The following is a 19682-nucleotide window of genomic DNA, read 5'->3' on the forward strand; positions in this document are numbered from 1 at the left end:
TCCAGCAGAAGGCAACAAAAATGATCAAGGGGCTGGAACATATGACTTATGAGGAGAGGCTGAGGGAACTGGGATTGTTTAGTCTGCAGAAGTGAAGAACGAGGGGGGATTTGATAGCTGCTTTCAACTACCTGAAAAGGGGTTCCAATGTGGATGGAGCTCGGCTGTTCTCAGTGGTAGCAGATAACAGAACAAGGAGCAATGGTCTCTGCAGGGGGGAGGTTTAGGTTGGATATTAGGAAAAACTTTCACTAGGAGGGGGAAGCACTGGAATGGATTACCTTGGGAGGTGGTGGAATCTCCTTCCTTAGAGGTTTTTAAGATCAGGCTTGACCAAGTCGTGGCTGGAATGATTTAGTTGGGGATTGGTCCTGCTCTGAGCAGGGGGTTGGACTAGATGACCTCCTGAAGTCCCTTCCACTCCTGATATTCTATGATTCTAAGCATACCAAAGAAAGCAGATGCCTACCCTACTGTGCTGATAGACAGATGGACATACAGAGACACTGTTCTCAGGACTCATTCTGCTACAGTGTAAACACAACATGTGCTTTTCCCTGAATAGATCTTTCCTGCTCTCTTATCCAGTCCCCCTATGGGATCTCACAGACTGAGATGCGGCTAAGGGTGATGCACTTTGAATGAGAACAGATGGATTTTCCAAGATGCCAAGCACTGGCCCCCCCGACAAGGCTTGCAGGTGCTCAACACCTCAGCAAGAAAATAAAAGCCATGTGATCAATGGCCTGGTCTTTACAATGGTGAGACACATGAAACACAGCCAGGTTGGCAGGTGCCACGACACCAGATCAGCAGCATTGTACCCCTCACCAGGGGCATAAACTCCAGCTGAGAGCAGCCCCAAGGAGGCTCAGTTCCACAAGGTCACAGCTCCAGTACCCTCCTGCTCCTGGACAGGTAGACCTGGGAACTGACAGCCTGTGGCCTTGTGCCCTAACCTCTGGAAGAGAAGAACCAGGCCCAGATGAAGGGGGATGTCCTCATGTGAGGAAAAAAAAGAGAGAAGGATATTTTAGCAGCAGGATGCCCCCATCACCAGCACACAAACCTGAGGCAGATTAAAAAAAATTATAATAAATTAAGGCCAAAAACAGAAGTATGATCATAAAAATAGAAAAATCATCCCCTGAAAAAAATGAGGCATGGCAGACACACTTGCCCTTCCCTCCTCTGAACCCAATATCCTCCCCCTTCTTCCCCTGGTATGCTCTCCGCCACCCCCTCAAAGTTGCAATGCTTCAACAGTGAACAGCAAAGAGGGCAATGTTTTTGGCCACAGCCAGCTGGTTGGTTGGTTCAGTGTGGACAGCAAAGCTCACTTCAGCTTAGCTGCTTTGAGGGAGGGCCAGGACCACATTGTCCTTGGGGGCCTGAGAGAGGCACTACTGCCATCAGCCCTTTTTGGACCCTGCAGTGTGAGCAGGACAGCAAAGGAGAGAAATAAACAATGGCAGGGAAATGGAGGCCCGTGGAAGGTGGGCGCCCCCCATCTCTGCCATCTTGGCCTGGCAAAGGTCCCATGCCCCTGATCTTTGCCATCTTGGCCTGGCAAAAGTCCCACATCCCTGGCCATAGATGAATATAAGACCTCATGCTCACAGCCCAGGGCACCACCCTGGTATGAAGTAGAAAATAAAGCCATAATGATTCTATACTTTGGTACATAACCTCCCGCCCCAGTCCACCAAACACAACCATCTGTGTCTGTAAAACTTATTAAATAAAGCTCGCGCCTGCCCTTCATGTCATCCTTTAACCCTTTCCTTCCTCGTTCTGACACAGCAGAGGGATCTGAGAGGCGACTTGCAGAGCCTCGCCCATTACAGCTTCTGTTGTCCTGACTGGATCCTCCTGAAGGCTTCCATGTCCAATGGGAGGTAGCAGCCTTGCCTGGAGTCCAGGAAGTACAGTCTGTCCTTCACCACGGTGGGGTCAAATCCATCCCTGCGCAGCTCCACCTTCTGGAACTTGTAGGTGCCTGGGGTGGAAGCAGCAAGGGGTTAGGGGCAGCGGTGGGGAAGGAAGGTGGCCCGTGGACATCATGGTAGCTTCCCTATTCCTCCATTCCACCTTTTCAACAGGTGCTTCCCCTTTGGAAATCAAGCCTGCCATCCTCCACTGCCACTAGGAACACACACAAGGAGGGAATCAGCCCATTCACCCCTTGTTGGATCCCGCCCATAGCATGACTGAGACGGTACTAGCAGACATAACTCTTGCTAACCCGATTCTAGGGCTATACCTCACCTTCAGGCGAGCCAGTTTGCATCAGGGATTGAATTTAGGGCCTCTCCATCTCAAAGTGTGAGTCTCTATTTACTGAGAACCCTCTGCTATGAGGCCCAGCCACCCCTAGAGGAGGACAGAGCCCCACACTGAGTGAGGGTGCGTTTCACCAGCACTATTCTTCTGCAGCACCTTTCTCTCACCATGTGCTGCAAACCATGGCCCCCTTGGAAAGCTCACTGTGCATCCTCAGCCATCACCTCCCCATCCTCCCTGCTCGTGCTAGAGTGCCACTACCGACAGCTGAGTTTAAAGACAGTCAGCCAGCCAGCGGGGCCAGGACATCCAAGAGCCAGGGCCTGGCTCCCCACAGCTTTGCAAGGTGTGTGGTCACCAATGTACGCAGGCGTCAAACACCCAGGCGCCATCCCAGTGTACGGAGTGAAAAAGAAAAACAGACTTGCTAAAAAGCAAGACCACTCCCGGCTTTTTGTCAATTCAAAAGGAAAGTGTCCCCAGCTGGGGCGGGCTCACTTGTCTTATGGACTTCTGGCAGCACTCGCAAGAAGACGGGCCGTGCGTACAAGGGCAGGGCCTTCTTCAGCTCATTGGCAAAGCTCTCCAGGTTGCAGGAATTCTTGGGGTCAGCAATGGCTGCCATCCCTGCCTTCCCCTCGGTGCCTGGAACACAGGACAGAAGGTGATGCACACAGCAGGAGGGGGCCGGTGCAATCATTCACTCACCTACACACACACCCCAGCCGGGGAGCAGCTTCAGCAAGCTCCGTGCTCCAGCTGGCCCTGGACACAGCTTGCCAGGCCTGCAGCAATATGCCTAAGACTAGACACAACACAGCTGCAGAAACCCACAACAAGGCAGATAATCCAGAGGGCTCTGGAATGCCAGGCTGTTAGCAACGTGTTTAAGAGGCAGAGGCAACACACACACACAGCCCCAAGGCTCAGCTTAAATAATGCATCAGCGACACAGTCTCCATCCTTCAGCACCACATACATACACCTCAACCCCCAACACTGACCCCCTTGCCAGGGTCTCTGGCATCAGCCCCTGATTGAACACACATCCAGGAAAGCCCCAATCTCTCAGCACTGATGTGACGGCTTTGGCTGGACGCCGTTGCCTACAAGCCAAGATACCAGCGATACCCAGTGGCCACCTCATCCCATTAGAGCTGCCTTTGGCTGAGTTAACTCCAGAGGTTAGCGAGAATGGGGTTGGCTCTGCCCTTCACCTTGTGTTGTCATTTACACCCAGGCAAACCAGATTGACTGGAAACTCTCACCTACAGTGTTTCATGCACCCACGGCCTAAAGATGGGAGATTCTGCATCCCAGTCCTGACCTCTCCTCCTCCCTCTCCCATGCAGCAGGATAAACATAGAGACTCACAGGATGGAGACCAGGGCCCAGGCACCAAGTGCCAAAGGGATGAAGGCCTATCACCCCCAAACTTAGGACAAAGGAAAGCTGGCAAGAGCAGAGGGCAGCTCTCCTCAGCCCTGGTTACCTGGCACCTCCACCCCGTAGACGACGACGTCTGTCATGTGGAGGATGCGGCTCAGAGTCCCTTCCACCTCTGTCGTGGAGACATTCTCACCCTTCCAACGGAAGGTGTCCCCAGTGCGGTCCCGGAAGTACATGTAGCCGTATTCATCCATCATCAGCACGTCTCCTGGGGGAGTCAGAGGAAGTCAGAGGAGCCTACAGGCTCCCAGGGTCGGAGTCACCATAACACTCTGCTCTTCTAGAGTGCCCTCCAGCCAGGCCTCACTATCCCCCAGCCTGAGACAGCTCATGATTGTTAGCGCCATTCAACAGCTGGGGACTGGGGCCACAGAGAGGGGAAATGACCTGCCCGCCAGGAGTCATGGGCAGAGCTGGGATTAGAACCCAGGAGTCCTGGCTCTTGGGCCGCGTGGAGCAGTGGAAGGAAGCATGATCAAGTAGTTAAAGCAACAACCTGGGCTTAACAATATATCAAGACCGTGCCACTGGATTCATTGGGTCACCCTGGACAAATCACTTCCCCTCAGGGTCTCAAAAGGATAAACTATCCTGCCCCAGTTCTTGGGTCACGGAGCGCAGTTGGGATTCTTAATTCCTGTTTGCAAAGTGGTTAGAGGGGGCAGATGGGAGGCTCTGGAAGGGTAAATGTGATTGAGCGAGATCGCCAGGTATGGATGGGGACAGCGAGCAGAGGATTAACCAAAGGCCTTGCTGGGACTAGCAAGGCGACCCTGGAGACCAAGTGAACCTGTCAGTGTCAACCCCCTTCTCTCAGAGCGCACCCTCTACAGCTAGGGAATAAAGGACCTCACCAGTAAGATACGTCGAGTCCCCTTTGGTGAACACGTCATGGGCGATCTTCTTGCTGGTGGCTGACTGGTTCAGGTACCCGTCGAAGTGCAGCAGAGGGTCACTCTGAATGATGCGTCCTACCAGCTGTCCTGGCTCCCCTGTGGGCAGAGAGAGTGAGGGATATGCTCAGTCCCAGCCATTCTGCTCTATCAGAGACAACAATACACAGAGATTGCCGGCTCCACTCGGCGTGCATGTGCACTGTCTCTGTGGGAGGAGGAGATGCTTTAGGGAGGACACGGGGGCTCTACTGTATAAACATCTCCTAGCGCACCAGTGTCCAGTTTACCTCAGAAACCTTCCCCCATACTGTCCTCCCAATGGAGCTCAACCCTGACCCAATGGGACCTCTGACTGAGCTCCTCTCTCTGCCTTGTCTCCATGGCCCATGCAGTCCCTGGGCTCTCTGCTGAAACTGCCCCCAGGATGGCCATGGAGTGCCAGCCGTGATAGTGATAGCAGCAACATGGGAACTGGGCTGAGAACCATCACACTCACTTCACACCTGACACCCAACATCCGTGGGTTGGTAACCATGTCCAGTCACTACTGAACTGGAATCCTGGAGGTGCAGAGAGCCACCAAAAGGGGGCACAGTTTCCAATGACAGCAGAGGATGCTCCTGGATGCTTGTCAGAACGGAGACTCCTGCGCAGCTAATCACAAATCAGGTCTCTAGTTCAGGTCTCATGCAAAGCGGGACAGAGGGACGGACCAATAGACAGAGGCAGCTCCCCACATCGCACCAGCCCCCTTCACCTGGTTTACAAGGGATGCAGAGTCCATCCGGCCCACGGATCAGCTCCATGGTGTCTTCGTCCACCCTCACCAAGGTGACAGGGTAAATCCCAGGCAGGATCCTGCTGTTGAAGCCACAGGAACCAACCTGGAAACGAGAGAACGCAGAGACATAGCCCAATGGCAGCTGGAAGTGTCTCTGCCCTCACCCTCACTTCCCTCCTATCGCCCCAGCTGCCAGCCCAAGGGGTCGCCCAGGACATACGGGAGCTAACCCACCCCAGAGACCAGACACACACTGCTGCCTTCCCAAGGTCACTGAGGGCTCCCTGCCAACGTCAGTGCAGGGGCCTCACACCTGTCCCGCAGAGGGATGCTTACCCAGCTCAGTCCTCTCCCGGGATCAGAAGGGGTGTTTCCTGACATCCCCTCCCAAGTCTGCTCCATTCCCAGCCCCTCACCATGGCCTATTCTGCCAGCTCTCTGAGCCCATGAACCACCCCACCAGGAGCACTGAGGCCATGTGTCTGGACGAGACATCACGGTCACACTCGGCAGCTGGGGGGAGGGAGGACCGGGCTGCAGTGGGTGGGCAGACGCCACAGCGGCTGGCAGAAGGACATAGGCAGCAGACAGGGCCGTACGTTGTTGTCGAAGTTGCCCAGGCTGCAGTTGCACTCGGTGGCACCGTAGAACTCGGCGACTTGGGGGATCCCGAAGCGGGAGATGAATTCCTTCCAGATGGACATCCGCAGCCCGTTCCCAAGGGCCATGCGCACACGGTGCTGCCGCTCCAGCTCCTGGGACGGCTGGTTCAGGAGGTAGCGGCAGATCTCCCCGATGTACTGGACAATCTGCGGAGGGGAAGGGAGACATGGCACACTGTGCCCTTCCACAGCACCCTCCACCCAGGGACCGCAGAGTACTTGAGCAGTGTCAACCCTGACGAGCCCCCAGGAGCCAGGCGGGTGTTAACAGCCCCGTTATACAGATGGGAGGGACAGTTGGGGAAGAGACTTGCCCAAGGTCACCCAGTGAGTCAGTACAGAGCCAAAAATGGAACCCAAGAGTCCTGTTGCCACTTCTGTGCCTCCTCCTAGCGGGCTGCCTCCTCGTAAGCTGGAATAACCAGTCTGGCATTCCCTGTTTTGCTTGCAAGAGGCAACAGCCTGGCTGCCCTCCGGAGCATGATACAATAAAGAGCAGGAGCAAGGAAAGGTCATGGAACTACTTGGTTTGTAAGCACCTTGCAGCAGGGACCAGCTTTTATTCTGTTTGTACAGCACCTAGCACAGCAGGGTCCTGGTCTGTGACTGAGGCGAAAGCGATTGTCCCTCATCAGACTCAGCTGCAGTGACAGTCATCTCCATAGGAAACAGCCAGCCAAAGCCTCGGTTTAAAGACATCCAAGGGCCCCGCTGCCAACTCCCAGGATTCTCAGCAAGCTGCTGAATCTCGGGGTTCCTCGGCCAGCTCTTCCTCTTGTGCCCCCCCGCCACTGTGAGGCCCCTGCACCCGCACTGCCTCACCGTGCAGTTGTACTTCACACAGTCATCCCAGAAGTGAGAGGCTGAGAACTTCTTGCGGATCACCACAGTCATCCCCTGGAGGAGGCACTGGCCAATCCCGACAATGTTACCTGGGCGAGAGGGAAGCACAGGGGAAACCATTAACCTCCCGTCTCTTGGGAGAGGGTGGCTGATCCCAAAAATGGGACAGGCTGGCTTGGGAACATGGAGCCTTTCACCTCGAGGCTTCTGGTTTGAATCCAGCCCAGGATCCAGTAGGGACCAGAAGGTATCTCCATCCCGGGGCTGTTTGATGGAGCTGGAGGGACTCAGGTAGGTTCTTAGTGGGAGGTGCCCATTTCCCAAAGTCACCATCACTAGTGGTGCTAATGGGCCCCTCAATACCCTCACTTAGGTCTCTAAGCACCTTACAGAGGAAGGTGTGCATCATTGCCTCAGTTTCCCCATATATAAAATGGGGTAAAGTGACTTGCCCAAGGTCACCCAGGGACCCAGTGACACGCCAGAAACAGATCCCAGGGGTCTGTACTATCAGCTTCCTGATCTAACCACTAGCTGCCTTGTCCTGGGCGCCCAGTACTGCAAAGTGGCTACCATGGACCTTGGGAAGACCCCAGTCCTTCACATTGATCCAGTGGGGACAGATGGGAGAGCCCCTCCTCAGCACACAGCAGCTGGCGGTATGTTACACCAGTCACTGCAGCAGCCCCCGGACTATGAGTCTGTCGACGTCACAGGTGAGGAAACGGGCGACAGAGGCTTGGGCAGGGAGACGCGTGAGCAGGGGCTTGGATACCTGCCGCATGGTAGAGAGGGAGGCAGTCGTACATCACATCATCTGGCCTCATGCGGAATCCGTAATACACCAGGGATGCCATGCGATAGTACCTGGGGCAGGAGAAGTGGGTGCATCAGTAGCCATGCCAGAGCAACAGCCCAGCAGAGCCCTCCACTGCTAGCAGGGTCCAGATCCCACCCCCATTCCCTTTGCACGCAGCAGTGGCCTGCCCCTGCACAGCCCCCCCTTACCTGCAATTGACCACGATGGCTGCCTTGGGCATCCCCGTCGTGCCAGAGGTGTAGATGTAGAAGAGTTTATCTGGAGGGCAGGTAGGGAAGGCAGAGAGAGGATTCAGCATCACAGCAGCATCTCACAACCCCTCTTTCCCAAGGAGCCAGAAGGGCCAGCGTGCTGGATGAAGCCAGGTAACTGAACACGCACTCGCTCCTAGCCCATTGGCTGTGGCCACCCCACCTCGGGCTGCCATCAAGTCCACTCGCCCAAGCTGGCCTCACTATTTGCACAGCACCAAGAGCATGCCAGGATCTTCGCTAAGATAAGCAGGTTCAGGCTGAGAAATACTCCAGTGGGCGACATCCAAAGAGGGCAGAGCACGGGAGCTCAGCTCAGCCTGGCTTGCACAACAGCAGGCTAGCACTGAGCAACAGCTTCCCAGAGTGTAGTGCAGGAGAGTCACACATCAGCAGACTGGGCAGTTGCACACGCTCCATCTCTCTGCCACTTACATGGACGTGGCTGGATTTGTTTCACCCCAGCTGTTTGCGCCCTGAGATTATTCATTGCCGGATGACACATGGGAATAGCACAAAGACCCAGAGGCACAATAACCCACCCTCCCTCTCTACATCTCGTAATGTGGGACATACCTAGGAAACCTTTCTTCGGGGGGCTTGGCAGGTGCCGAGGAGCCATCTCCAGCAAGGGGTCCAGGTGTTCTGTGCCTGGGGGTGCAGATTCTGGATTCCACTCTCCGGAGCAGAAGAGACGAACAGATTTCCCCAGGGAGGGCTGTACCTCCTGCATAGCTGGGAGGGAAGGAGAGCATGACACAGGAGCTCTGAGAAAGGACATCTACGAGACATTGAGATCCAGGAGCACCGAGAGAGGGGTGGGAAGGTTTACAAAGCTAACTCCCCCATACACTTGTGCAAGCTGACATTATATCCATAGCCTGCTCCAGCCCAGGGTTCTCTTCTCCCCAGCCTGAGGGCAACTGGCTCAGGAACTTGCTTCACCCAGGCTGCTTCAGGCTACAGTCTAGAGCAGCGACACTTGGACTCTTCAGAGCACTTTCAGGCAGTCTGTGAAACTTTCAGGCAGTCCCAGCACAATAGGAAGGCACCTGTCAGTCTCCAAACCTGGACAGTCCTTACTGGCCACAGCCCGGGACCATTTTAGTCCTATTAAAAAAAGAACATCAGAAACTCTCATTCCTCCAGCCAGGTGCCTCTCAGGTGTGAATTCAACACCGATGAGGTTTGCGGGCGTTGGTGGACAAAGGCCAGGAGTGCTGGACCTAGTGACACTGGGGGTGTGGCAACACTCCCTGGCTTGGAGCAATAATAGAGGCATGCCGGCCTCCCTCAGACAGTTCCTGCAATGGCAATGGCTTTCAGCACCCCCACCTTAAAATTGTTCCAGCGCCCTGACAAAGGCACAAGAAGATGAGGCCGAACAGCAGCGTGACCTGGAGAGATCTGGGCACGGGGGCTGCAGGCGACCAGGGGAGAATCACTCCTAACAAACGTTAAGACCTGCCCCTGGGAGAAGAGACAGACTGCACCGACATGCGATGGGGGAGGTCACTCAGCAGCCACAGCTAACCCCATAATGACCGCTTGCTTTCATCTGGTGCCCTGATTCGACTCACTCGTGTGACCAAATGCCAGAGCTGTGATGGTGAAGCCATCAAGTGACAGGGAAGTGTTCACAAGAGGAACTCAGTGGAAGCTGTGGACCTCTGTTTATCCACAGTATAGGCAGGGCCTCAGCCCTATGCCGGAGGGACCAACCGTTAGGCCAAGAGAAGTCAGTCTCTATTGTCTATTTGGTACTGGGTTCCTCTGCTAAGGGAGAACCAATAAGGATCAGTGGGGCGATGATTTAGGTGACACTTGCCCATTGGGGACAGGGCTGAGACCCAGCAAACTCATTTCACAAGGTGGCCAAACAGCTCTCAGGGCCTGCTTTACACTGGCATAACTGCATTACAGAGGTGAATGAGGCCCTCAGTCACTATGAACCAGGGCTGGATTTGAACCAGCAGCCTGAAGTGACAGTGACAGTGACTCATCTCCTGAACCAACTACTATATTTTCTGAGACTTGTTTTAAATATCCCCAGGGCTGGAGCTTCCTTCTGGAGGCTGCTCCACAACCTAACAGTGGTCCCTCAGCCACTGATATTCAGCCTAAGTTTTCCCAACTGCCTTAGTTATTATATTCTAGCCCCTTGGTTCATTCTAGACAATGACTCTCCTTCCTGGGCATTTACACGGCTCAGATCTTGGCAGGTGTTTCCCTGATCCCATGGAGTCATCACAAAGGCGCTGGCGTCCGGTGCAAAGCGCCAGCTGGCTGTGGGGCTTCCAGAAAGGTGCTTGTTTTCATGGTGGCAAACCGCCCCCAGTTGATACCCTGGCATTACAGACTCTGGCTCAGCAGATTTCACAGCAGTGTCACATTACAATTCTTGACTCCCTACCTACCCCACTGGGTGGCGTCCGGTGACACCTACACTCTACTAAGCCAAAATGCACCCCCAACTCTCATGCATGCTCAAGGGCCAGCTCTGGCTCACCCCCCAGCAAAAGAGCCGGGGGTCTCATGCCAGCAGCCCTCCTGGAATCACCCCCACTCACCCCCCTACAGCAGCTCAGAGACCCACCCCAGGAGAGACAGCCACAGCTACTCTTACCACCGGGCCAGACTAGCCAGCAAAGATGGGGGGGGGAGAAGGGGCCTCCCAGCACTGTGCTCTTCCCAACGACTTTGCCACCTCCAAGCACACGTCTGGGGACACGACTGACTGACTCCTCTTACCTTCCATCATCTCAGCCCCGAACACCACGGCCTTGGAGTTGGAGATGTTGATGCAGTGCAGCAGGGCCTCCATGCGCAGGTGGGAGTTCACGAGCGCTGCCTCCACCCCAATCTTGGCCATCCCCAGCCAGAGACCCACATACTGGTTGCGGGATTCCATGAACAAGGCCACAACGTCGCCGGAGCGGAAGCCCTGCTCATACAGGTAGTTGGCCACCTGGCTGGAGTACTCATCCAGTTGGCGGAAGGTCCAGCTCTCGCCCGTTCCCTGGGAGATCAGCGCCGTCTTCTCTGGGTGCTTGCGGACCGTTTTCTGGAAGATCTTGGGGATGGTGTTTTTCCCTCTCAAGTGCCGCCACACCTGCCACTTCACCCTCATCAGGACTAGCCCCGTGCTGCCAACCAAACAGGACAGAAGATTCTCTGCACTGATCCACATGGAGGCCATGCAACCAGACCCAGCCAAGACTGTGGGTCTCCCTCCCGTCGCTCAGGGGGAACAGGGGATCGGCGTGTGGAGCTTTCCAGAGAGACCCTTTATAACCAGAAACAGATTACATCCAAGAAGCAGGGAAGGGGATAGAACCCAGCCTCTTCCTCTCAAAGAGAATTACAAATGCTCCTCCCCAACCCCCAGATGAGCTAAAGGAACAGCCCTGCCACCTCGGGGGAGCAGATATTGTGCAACAGGCCACAGGGCACCTGTTCCCTCCGAGCCATGCCCCCACGACTCCGCGCTAGAAGCCAGCTCGTCCTTGATCCCGGTACATTCTTTGCATCTCCTTGGCCCCAGCTCAGAGAGCCAGGTCCAGAGTGCAGACACCTTACTGCCAAGTCAACATTTTTAGGGACCGAGGGAAGTCCAAGGTCAGAGACAGTCGCCGGGACCTCAGCTGCAATCATATCTCGGAGAGACTCAGCCAGAGATTTCAGAGAGATCTCAGGTCCCAAGAGCAACTCTCTCCCACGCCTGGCAGGGGCCGTATTCCTCACTGAGCTGCCTGAGTAACCTCAGCAGGGGGCTGAGGTATAGGCAAGAGGCTAGCAGTCAGAGCTCTCCCCTCTCATCCCTGCATTGCCCCAGCCACAGCAGGATTCTTCCCTCATCTTGGCAGCCCCAGCTCCCCCTACCCGGTCCCGCGCTGGGGGTTACCTTAATGCAAACGGGACAGAGAGGGCAGTTTCCAGCAAGGACACTTACGTGACATCCCTCCTTATTGTCTTGAAGACAATGCGCAGGAATTTCCACCCCCCGGAGCCCAAGTAGAATATGAAGAGGGCAGGGATCACCTGGACCCAGGAGAGCCTCAGGACCAGCCTGAAGAGCACAAAGAGCGCGGTGAGGAAAGCCAGCCGCAACATCTTGGCCTGTGGGGGAGAGACAGTGGAGATCAGTCACTGGTTTTAACTCTGATGCTTCCCAAGGGAGCCCCAAGGCAGACGCCAACCTGAAGTAGGAGTGACAAAGAAAGTGCAATTTCCCTGCATTGGGAGGTGTCAAGGTGGGAATGGGGAGGGCAACATGGGCTAAATCCTGCTCCCCTTACGCAGGCCATGCAAAGCAGTAAGGCAAGCAGGATTGAACCCCTGCGTGGCACCCCATTGGGCTTCCCTGTAAACTGACTGGGAGCAGCAGATGCTACCAATAGGCACCGTCTGAAACCACTGCTGGTGCGTCTCGTGGCCTCTGGCTGGGCCTGCACTTCGCCGTGTACCCCGGAGCACAGCTCACCAGGATGGTGTAGATTGTGCTCCGTCTGCTGGTTTGATAAGAGCCAATGGTGTCTAACCCTGCTCACACCAGGTTGATCACAAGCAGGTGTCTCCCGGGACGGAGACCATAACCTCAGCAAACTACCACAAGCATGAACTAGAATCATCATGAAATACCCGGGGGGAGCATGGGATACAGGCTGGAACTGGGAGGACGGCAGGATAAGAACCAGGGAATGAGCCAGGAAGATTTCTGTTCCGCAGCACCATATGTTAAACCCAGTGGGCCAAACCCCCATTGGTGTAAATCAATGTAACACCATTCACATCAGACACACCCTGCAGTCAAGCCAGTGGAGCTATGCTGATTTACACCTGCCAGAGATGTGGCCCTTCACATTTGGGGAACTGAAGATGGGGACTAATCTGACAGATACTGAGATAGCAGAGAGGCGTGTGCCAGTAGCTGGAGCACAAGACTGGGAAACAGAGGCCTAATCCCAGTTCCGGCATAGACTCTCTCTGTGGCCTTGGACAAGTTACGCCATTTCCTTGCCTCAGTTTCCCCAAGGTGTAAAATGGGGTAATACACATGGGACCATTGTGCAGTTGTCAGACAGTGGCAGGAAAGCAATGAACCAGTGACAAGTAAGTTTCAAATCTATAGACCCAGGAAAACTCAGCATCAGCCTCCAATTTATACTGAGGCTCCTCCTTTCGCTTTACTCCAATTCTGCCAGGACCGAAGTGGATTCGACTCTCCGGCCGTGCCCTGGCAAATTGTTGACTCAATGAGGCTAGCTCCTCCTGCACCCCACGCTCTGGCTCTAAATGCTAGACCACATGGCCTACTAAGCATTTCAGCTTTGCATGCTTCTTTGACAGGACTTAAAAAAAACCCAACACGCACAACAGGAACTAGGACAGAAAACAGGATCTAAGTTTTTTGAGCTCCGTAAGGGTTTGCAGGTTTTCATATGATCACGACACTTCCTAGCTGAGCCGCAGCCAGAGCTGATCTAGAAAGCGGAGCCCAGGTAACGCGGTCACAGATGGGCTCCTGGAACAGATCAGACGTGTCTCCCAGATGTGCACCACCAGGGGGCAGCACAGCTGTGACCAGGGTTAGGGGGGCTGCATAGGCATAGCCTTCACGCCTTCCTCCCAAGGGGCACAGGGAAATTCCAGTGATCAACCTCAAGCACACACTGCTAGACACTCTCCCCTACAGACTCGCAGGTCAGCTGTGACCCTGCTCCTGCATTTCCACCTTCCCATCCCCATAGCGGCAGCCAGACCAGATCGGGGGGCCACCCCTGTGGGCTGACACTTTCGCTGGCAGTGGCGCAGAAAGGCAGCAACCTATAGAGGGATCCTTCCACGTAGCAGCTGCGCATCAAGAGGGGAAGGCAATCACAGGCTAATCTCCCATGCCGGCAGCTCAAGGCCCCACAGATAAGGCTGGTCCTTCCTGACACAGGATGAAAGGGAAGGAAATTAACACAATTTCCTATTCATTCCTGCGGATTTAACGTTTCTGGACTGGCAAACTCCTTGGTCCCACAGCGATTAGGGCAGCAGGGGATCCCCTCACAATTACAAGCTCTGGCCAGGAACCTTTCAGTTCTCTGGTCCCCGGGTGAAGTCTTGGGAAGATGGGGTGCTCTGTGCCGTCATCCCCTGGGATTCCCCAGACAAACATGGGAGCGTGGCTGGTTTTGAGCTGACTGAAGGACCCATCTCTTTGGCATCACACACTTCTCTCTCTCTCTCTCCTCCAAGGTTAGCTACAGCAGTGCTGAGGGCCACAGAGAATATCTTGCTTATTGCAGACAGGCTGCTAATGCAGGAATCTAACCCAGGGGATGTGTGCCCTGATGCACATCTGAGGAGCCAATAAAATGATGACGCAGTGGGGGGCCCTGGTTGCTGAGTGGATTCTCTAGGAGCTCCTATAACACCCGTACATGATCATGGACTCAGATTTCCTGGGAATGTTGTTTGCAATCCCTTCCCCAGTTCAAAGATCTCAGACTCTCCCAAACTTCCCGCCCTGCCTGCTCCATATTAACATCCATCAAGCTCTCTCCTTACCTCCCTCCTCCTGAAAGCTCCCAAGCACACACCCATTCCCTGAAACACTAGGCCTGGAATGACCTCTCCTCTTATGCCTTCCACCTGGGCAGAGACCTGCTCCTGGTTTGGCACATTGTGTTGCGATACAGTGGTTCTGTCGGGGGAAGGGCTGGGGAAGCAGAGCGGGGCTCTGTTCCTGGTTCTTCCACTGAACTTCCCTGTGCTTGGGTTCCCTGGTCTGTAATCACAGATGGCTACGATAATAAGGTAGGTGGGTATTTGTATTACAGAAGTTCTGAGAGGCCCCAGTCAGGGTCCCCGGGCCCTATTGCGCTTGGTGCTGTACAAACATTTGTGCTTATTTGGGGGGAAAGCATTATTCACTGCAGCTCATCTAAGCCCCACTCCTGCAAGCTGCTCCATCTGTGGGGAAAGCCCTGTACTCACAAGGGGCTCTACTGACTACAAAGGAACTCCATGCAGGGGTCTGACCATGTAGATTTCACTGCAGGATTGGGGAACTTTCCCTGAGCCATAGTTAACCTCTTTCCATGGGTATCAGACTCACAAATCTCCTACAAACACCAGCATTTAATGCAGATCACAGTGCTGCTATGGGCACCCTGCTCAAAGCACCAAGTCTGTCTGTCCCTCTCCAGCCATTTCCACATGTTTTCTGAGGCATTTGGTGTTGCACCGCCAAGCACTCCCAATTTCACAGGGGAGACGGAGCTGGACACACACTTAACCAATTCACTCCACATACCTGCAGAAGGGAGAGTCAGATCATCAAATACAGAAGTGCTGGGATTGCAGGCTGCACTCAGCTAGGAGCTGAGTCCCACTCCCTGGAACCTCCTCAGGGCATCCCAGAAATCTCACAAAGCATCAAGGTGCAGGAGTTGCTCCCAAGAAGACAGGCAGTGATGTTGGGCCTGTGCCCATTTCTGCTCCTTCCTGGCATAAAGCAGCGGCCTGGGAGGCTTTGCTCAAACCAGGTCTTTATCTCCTGCTTGATTTTTACATTAGGAATTCAGAGCTTGTCTGGCTGCACCGGCACAAGGAAAATTAGGGCCCGTAACTCACTCGCTGCAGGGGACAGTTCTGTGATCGTGATTTACTGCTCCTAGTTTTCCTAGTGCAGATGAGACCTGTGGAGACTGGAGAACCAGTGAGATATCAGCCCAGGAGCCAAGCATCCAGGAGAGGAGGACAGTTAGCCAGCCAGATTCCAACTCTTTCCTGATAGCTTGCTTTTGTGAATACTTATTTAGCTGTAGCGCTCCATGAGAGACCTATTCCCCCCTCATTAGGGGGTGAGAGCTCCCAGGTAATATCCTCAGAGCTCCCCCAGCAAAAGCAGGACAGGCCAGGCTTGGTGGTCCTGATATTTCTATAGGGAAAAACAATGGGATTGTGGACCACTGAGGGCCACCCAAAGATGGAGATGGTTACCACTATGCAAGGTGCCTGCAACCGCCTCCTTTTGGGGGGATGACCAGGCAGCCACCAATGCCCCAAAAGTAAGCAATGCTGGCTAGGGAGGGGACACACCTAGGACGGCTGGGGGAGTATGTGGATTCACCATATGACCTCCCTGGAGAACCTGCCCTCCACGGTAAGGAAGTCATGCAAACAGCTCCTCCTTTCCCCAGCGATGTACGTGTGTGTCAATGAAGCCTCACTATTCTGGAGTGATTCCAGCTTCCATGGGCTGTCTTGCCTAGCACAGGAACAATGCTCCAACATCAAAGGAGATCTGAGCAGGATCTTGTATCCTGCTGGACTTCATTTCAGCACCCAGCCAGAAAAGGCACAATCCAATTGTCTGTGAGAGTGTGGCCAGATTCCTAGGAGAGCCCACAACCCAGCCTACCTCTTAGTTCTCATCCACGGTTGTGCCAATCTTTCCTTCCAAACTCTTTTGTCACACAGTGGTCCCCTGAAAGTCTTTTCCAGCCTCAGTAACAGACCACCACCTCCACTTCAGGTGTTCTGAACCACCAGCAGGCTTGATTATAGCCCATCAGCAAGCCACCTCCTTGAGTGTTATTTACATGCTATTTATGATGAGTAGCCAGCTTCCCTCTGCCTGCCTCTGAGGAAGACTACAGTGTTAGTACCACCCCACCTACCTGCCTTCAGGCTCCCTACTCTCTTCCTTGGCACATCCTTCCTGTCTGTTCCTATAGTCCCAGCTGCTGGGGTTACTTCCACCCAATTAGCCCCTCAGACAGTTAATTGGCCTGCCAACTGCCTGTCTTTCAGTCAGGTCCCAAGTAATGTATACTGGTGAGGATGTGAGTGACAGGGTACAGAGTCAATACCTGACTCCACACTTCCTGTTACACCTTCCTTCTCTGCCCTTCTCCCATCAGCATCAGCCATGCCAGCACTCTTCCCATCACTCCAACTTGCATCAGTGCTAGCTAGCTCTGGTTCCTCTTTTTCCTCCTCCCCCAGCACCTAAACCCTCACCAAATCCTGCTGCCTCTTTCTTTACAATAGCTCCAAAAATCCATCCCTTCCTCTCTACCCAGAGGACAGCCTATCCTCTGGGAACTTCAGTTGCAAGCACTCCCTATGCCACGCCACACCAGCTAAAGTACAGCTGCTAAGACTACTGTTCTAGCCATGTCTTCCCCATTCTTTAACCTCTCCACTGACTTCCATTCTTTTACTGCATTTTACTACTTCTCTTCTTCTCCGTGGTTCCACCCAATGCCCATCTCTCTCATGCCATCTCTTCCAGCGTTCCCTTCTGCTTTCTCTCCTACATCTACAGCAGGTATCATGAGTCCTATTAAACCCTCCTGACAGGGGCAGCAGGTCCACAAGTAAACAATATACAGATGCAGAGACCCTTTTACTAGGAGTGTGGTGAAGCACTGGAATGGGTTACCTAGGGAGCTGGTGGAATCTCCTTCTTTAGAGGTTTTTAAGGTCAGGCTTGACAAAGCCCTGGCTGGGATGATTTAGTTGGGGATTGGTCCTGCTTTGAGCAGAAGGTTGGATTAGATACCTCCTGAGGTCTCTTCCAACCCTGATATTCTAGGATTCTTTCAACTGAGGATCTCAAAGTTCTTTCCAGGTCCAATAAACCCCACAGTCCCACTATTTCCTCTGAAACAGACATTATCCTCCAAAGCAGGCTGAGCAAGGCCAGGAACACAAAAACCCTCAGCCTGCAAGCTTCAGAGAACTGGAGAAAGTTTGGGCAAGACTCAGCGGTGATGTCAGCAGGGGCAACTCCAGAGACGGCAACGAATGCTGGTGTGGCCAGTGTATTTGGACATCTCTCTGCCGAACCTAACTTAAAGGGGCCAGTTTGCAGATATGTTACACCAGCTCTCAACTGAGCCTCCTGTTCTTATCTACATTGTTTCTGTTCCTTTGGGATAATGGTATCAATCGAATCTCTTACATTACCCAACCAAGCGCAAGGGTCACTAGCAGAGATGATTGAGCTTAACCGGGCCTGCCAGGCAGATGCACTATGTTAAATGCAGAGGGTCAGTGATTCACTTTTCTCTGATATGAAGAACTTAAGGGGGAGGGAGTGGAAATCCGTGGCAGTGTACAAGGAAGACCTTCACGGTCTATCAGACAGGGACAGGATGTGACCCATGAGCATCAGAGAGATACAACAACTAACAACGCTCAAGAAACTTTTTTTTTTTTTGGCAACTAACCAAAAGTGCTTCCAGGCAAAGAGCCTGCCTTTCCAATTGGAACACAGAGAGCCCAGCACACTTTTGGAAATGCTGTTGACAACAGCAATATACTCCAGGCCCCATTTCATGCTACCAAGAAAGCATCTCTTGAATTTAGGCAACACAGAGGTTAAAATAAGAATACAATGCATTACCCAGGCTTTTGTCCCCCTTTTGGTCACTGCACTGTTTGGAGACTCCGACCAGGGTTTGCCATCAAACCCTGCACCTCCTGCCGGTTTCTTTCAGTAAGAGGCTGTACTACATTCCTATCCAGCTGGGATACACACAGTTTGCCAGGCGGTCACAGTAGGAACCCTCACACCACCACCTGACTCGGTTTAAATGGTCCATTGCAGCCGGTGGATCTTCTATCCATGGGCAAGTTTGCAGAGTGAAAGGGAAAGAAAGCTGCAGTCTCTCTTTTCAACCATTGACACTGGGGGCTAAAAGCAAAAAGGGGGACCACAGTCCTGTAGCCAAAGAGAGGTGACAGCGATTTCCCATTCCCTTCCAGCATCCCCACCCAGCACCACTCATAAGCCAATCTGCTCAGTCACGGCAGGGAGCCTAAACCCCCATTTCTGGGGGCGATGCCTCCCCCAGCAAACAATGGCTCCCCCCACGCGCTTCCCCCTTTCCCAGCAGCCTCTCCCCACAGAAAGACACACACAGCGAAGGGCAGCAGTGGGTTTCCATCCGCCCACCTGGAGCCGGGCAGGGGATCTCTGCGGGGAGACCCACCCAACCAGGGGAGGAACAGGTCACCCAACAAGCCTCCTTCCATCTCTCCCCACAGCGGCAGCGAGGGCTCCTGCCCCGCCCCATGCCCCAGGCTGGGGATGAGCCGCCCAGGGGGACAGACTGGGGCGCTGCATGGGGGCGCCTGACCCACAGCCCCCCCCCACTTACCGCTTGGCCCGACAGGCCTCTCGGCTCCCCCCGCGGACCCCGCGCCGCGGCGGCTCCCGCCAGCGACTGTCAGCCCCGCACCTGCCCGCGCCCGCCTGTCAGAGGCTGCGCCTCCCGCATGGCTGCCGAAGGGCCCGAGCCGGGCGCCCGCCTGCTTCCTGCCGCCGCGTCCACCTGCACCGCCCTCCCCCTCCGCCCAGAGGAACCTGCCGCTGCAGCAATGCGGGAGGGGAGCAGCTGGGGGGGAGGGGGCCTGGGAGCCGCGCGGCATGCTGGGAGTTGTAGTTCTCTTGTCCACATCCTACACGTGGTCTCCCGCTGGGAGCAGAGGGCGCTTCACTCGCCTCTTTCTACTTTCCGGGCATTGTTCTCCCCGCTCCCCCCCTGCAGCCGGTTCCCACCGCCCAGCACCCCCTCCCCACGGGTAGATCTGAGTTAATTGGACTCCCCCCGCATCTCTGTCTGGTGTCTCAGCGCTACCGCCCGGCCTCGGATTGAATCTGGTGCCGGCTGTGGCGCACGCGGGGCTGCA

The 19682-nt window shown here is 54.5% G+C and overlaps 1 protein-coding gene across 3 annotated transcripts; it reads right to left on the minus strand.

Moving 5' to 3' along the window:
• Positions 1 to 1718: 1718 nt before the first annotated feature.
• Positions 1719 to 19314, minus strand: SLC27A4 (solute carrier family 27 member 4). Of its 3 annotated transcripts, none has more exons than XM_030535698.1 (13): positions 19232 to 19314; positions 11938 to 12104; positions 10737 to 11131; positions 8562 to 8720; positions 7923 to 7992; positions 7690 to 7781; positions 6894 to 7003; positions 6009 to 6218; positions 5386 to 5512; positions 4587 to 4724; positions 3776 to 3940; positions 2782 to 2928; positions 1719 to 1999 (listed from the first exon to the last, which is right to left on the minus strand). In XM_030535698.1, exons 1-13 carry the CDS (start codon positions 19268 to 19270, stop codon positions 1842 to 1844), a joined length of 1977 nt encoding a protein of 658 aa, XP_030391558.1. In that variant the 5' UTR covers positions 19271 to 19314; the 3' UTR covers positions 1719 to 1841. The 3 variants fall into 3 exon arrangements, with proteins under 3 accessions (XP_030391558.1, XP_030391560.1, XP_030391561.1); XM_030535700.1 differs by lacking the exon at positions 19232 to 19314 and adding an exon at positions 19151 to 19217; XM_030535701.1 differs by lacking the exon at positions 19232 to 19314 and having other exon boundaries at positions 11890 to 11964.
• Between the last annotated feature and the right edge of the window lie 368 nt (positions 19315 to 19682).

This window comes from Gopherus evgoodei, chromosome 16 (assembly GCF_007399415.2).
Source record: "Gopherus evgoodei ecotype Sinaloan lineage chromosome 16, rGopEvg1_v1.p, whole genome shotgun sequence".
NCBI lineage: Eukaryota > Metazoa > Chordata > Testudines > Testudinidae > Gopherus > Gopherus evgoodei.

Coding starts and splice junctions, on each gene's coding strand:
- SLC27A4 (XM_030535698.1), bottom strand. CDS start 19,270: ATGCGGGAGGCGCAGCCTCTGACAGGCGGGCGCGGGCAG. Junction 11,132..11,937: donor ACAATAAGGAGGGATGTCAC/GTAAGTGTCCTT, acceptor TTTGGTTGGCAG/CACGGGGCTAGTCCTGATGA. Junction 6,219..6,893: donor GTGTGAAGTACAACTGCACG/GTGAGGCAGTGC, acceptor TCCCCTCCGCAG/ATTGTCCAGTACATCGGGGA.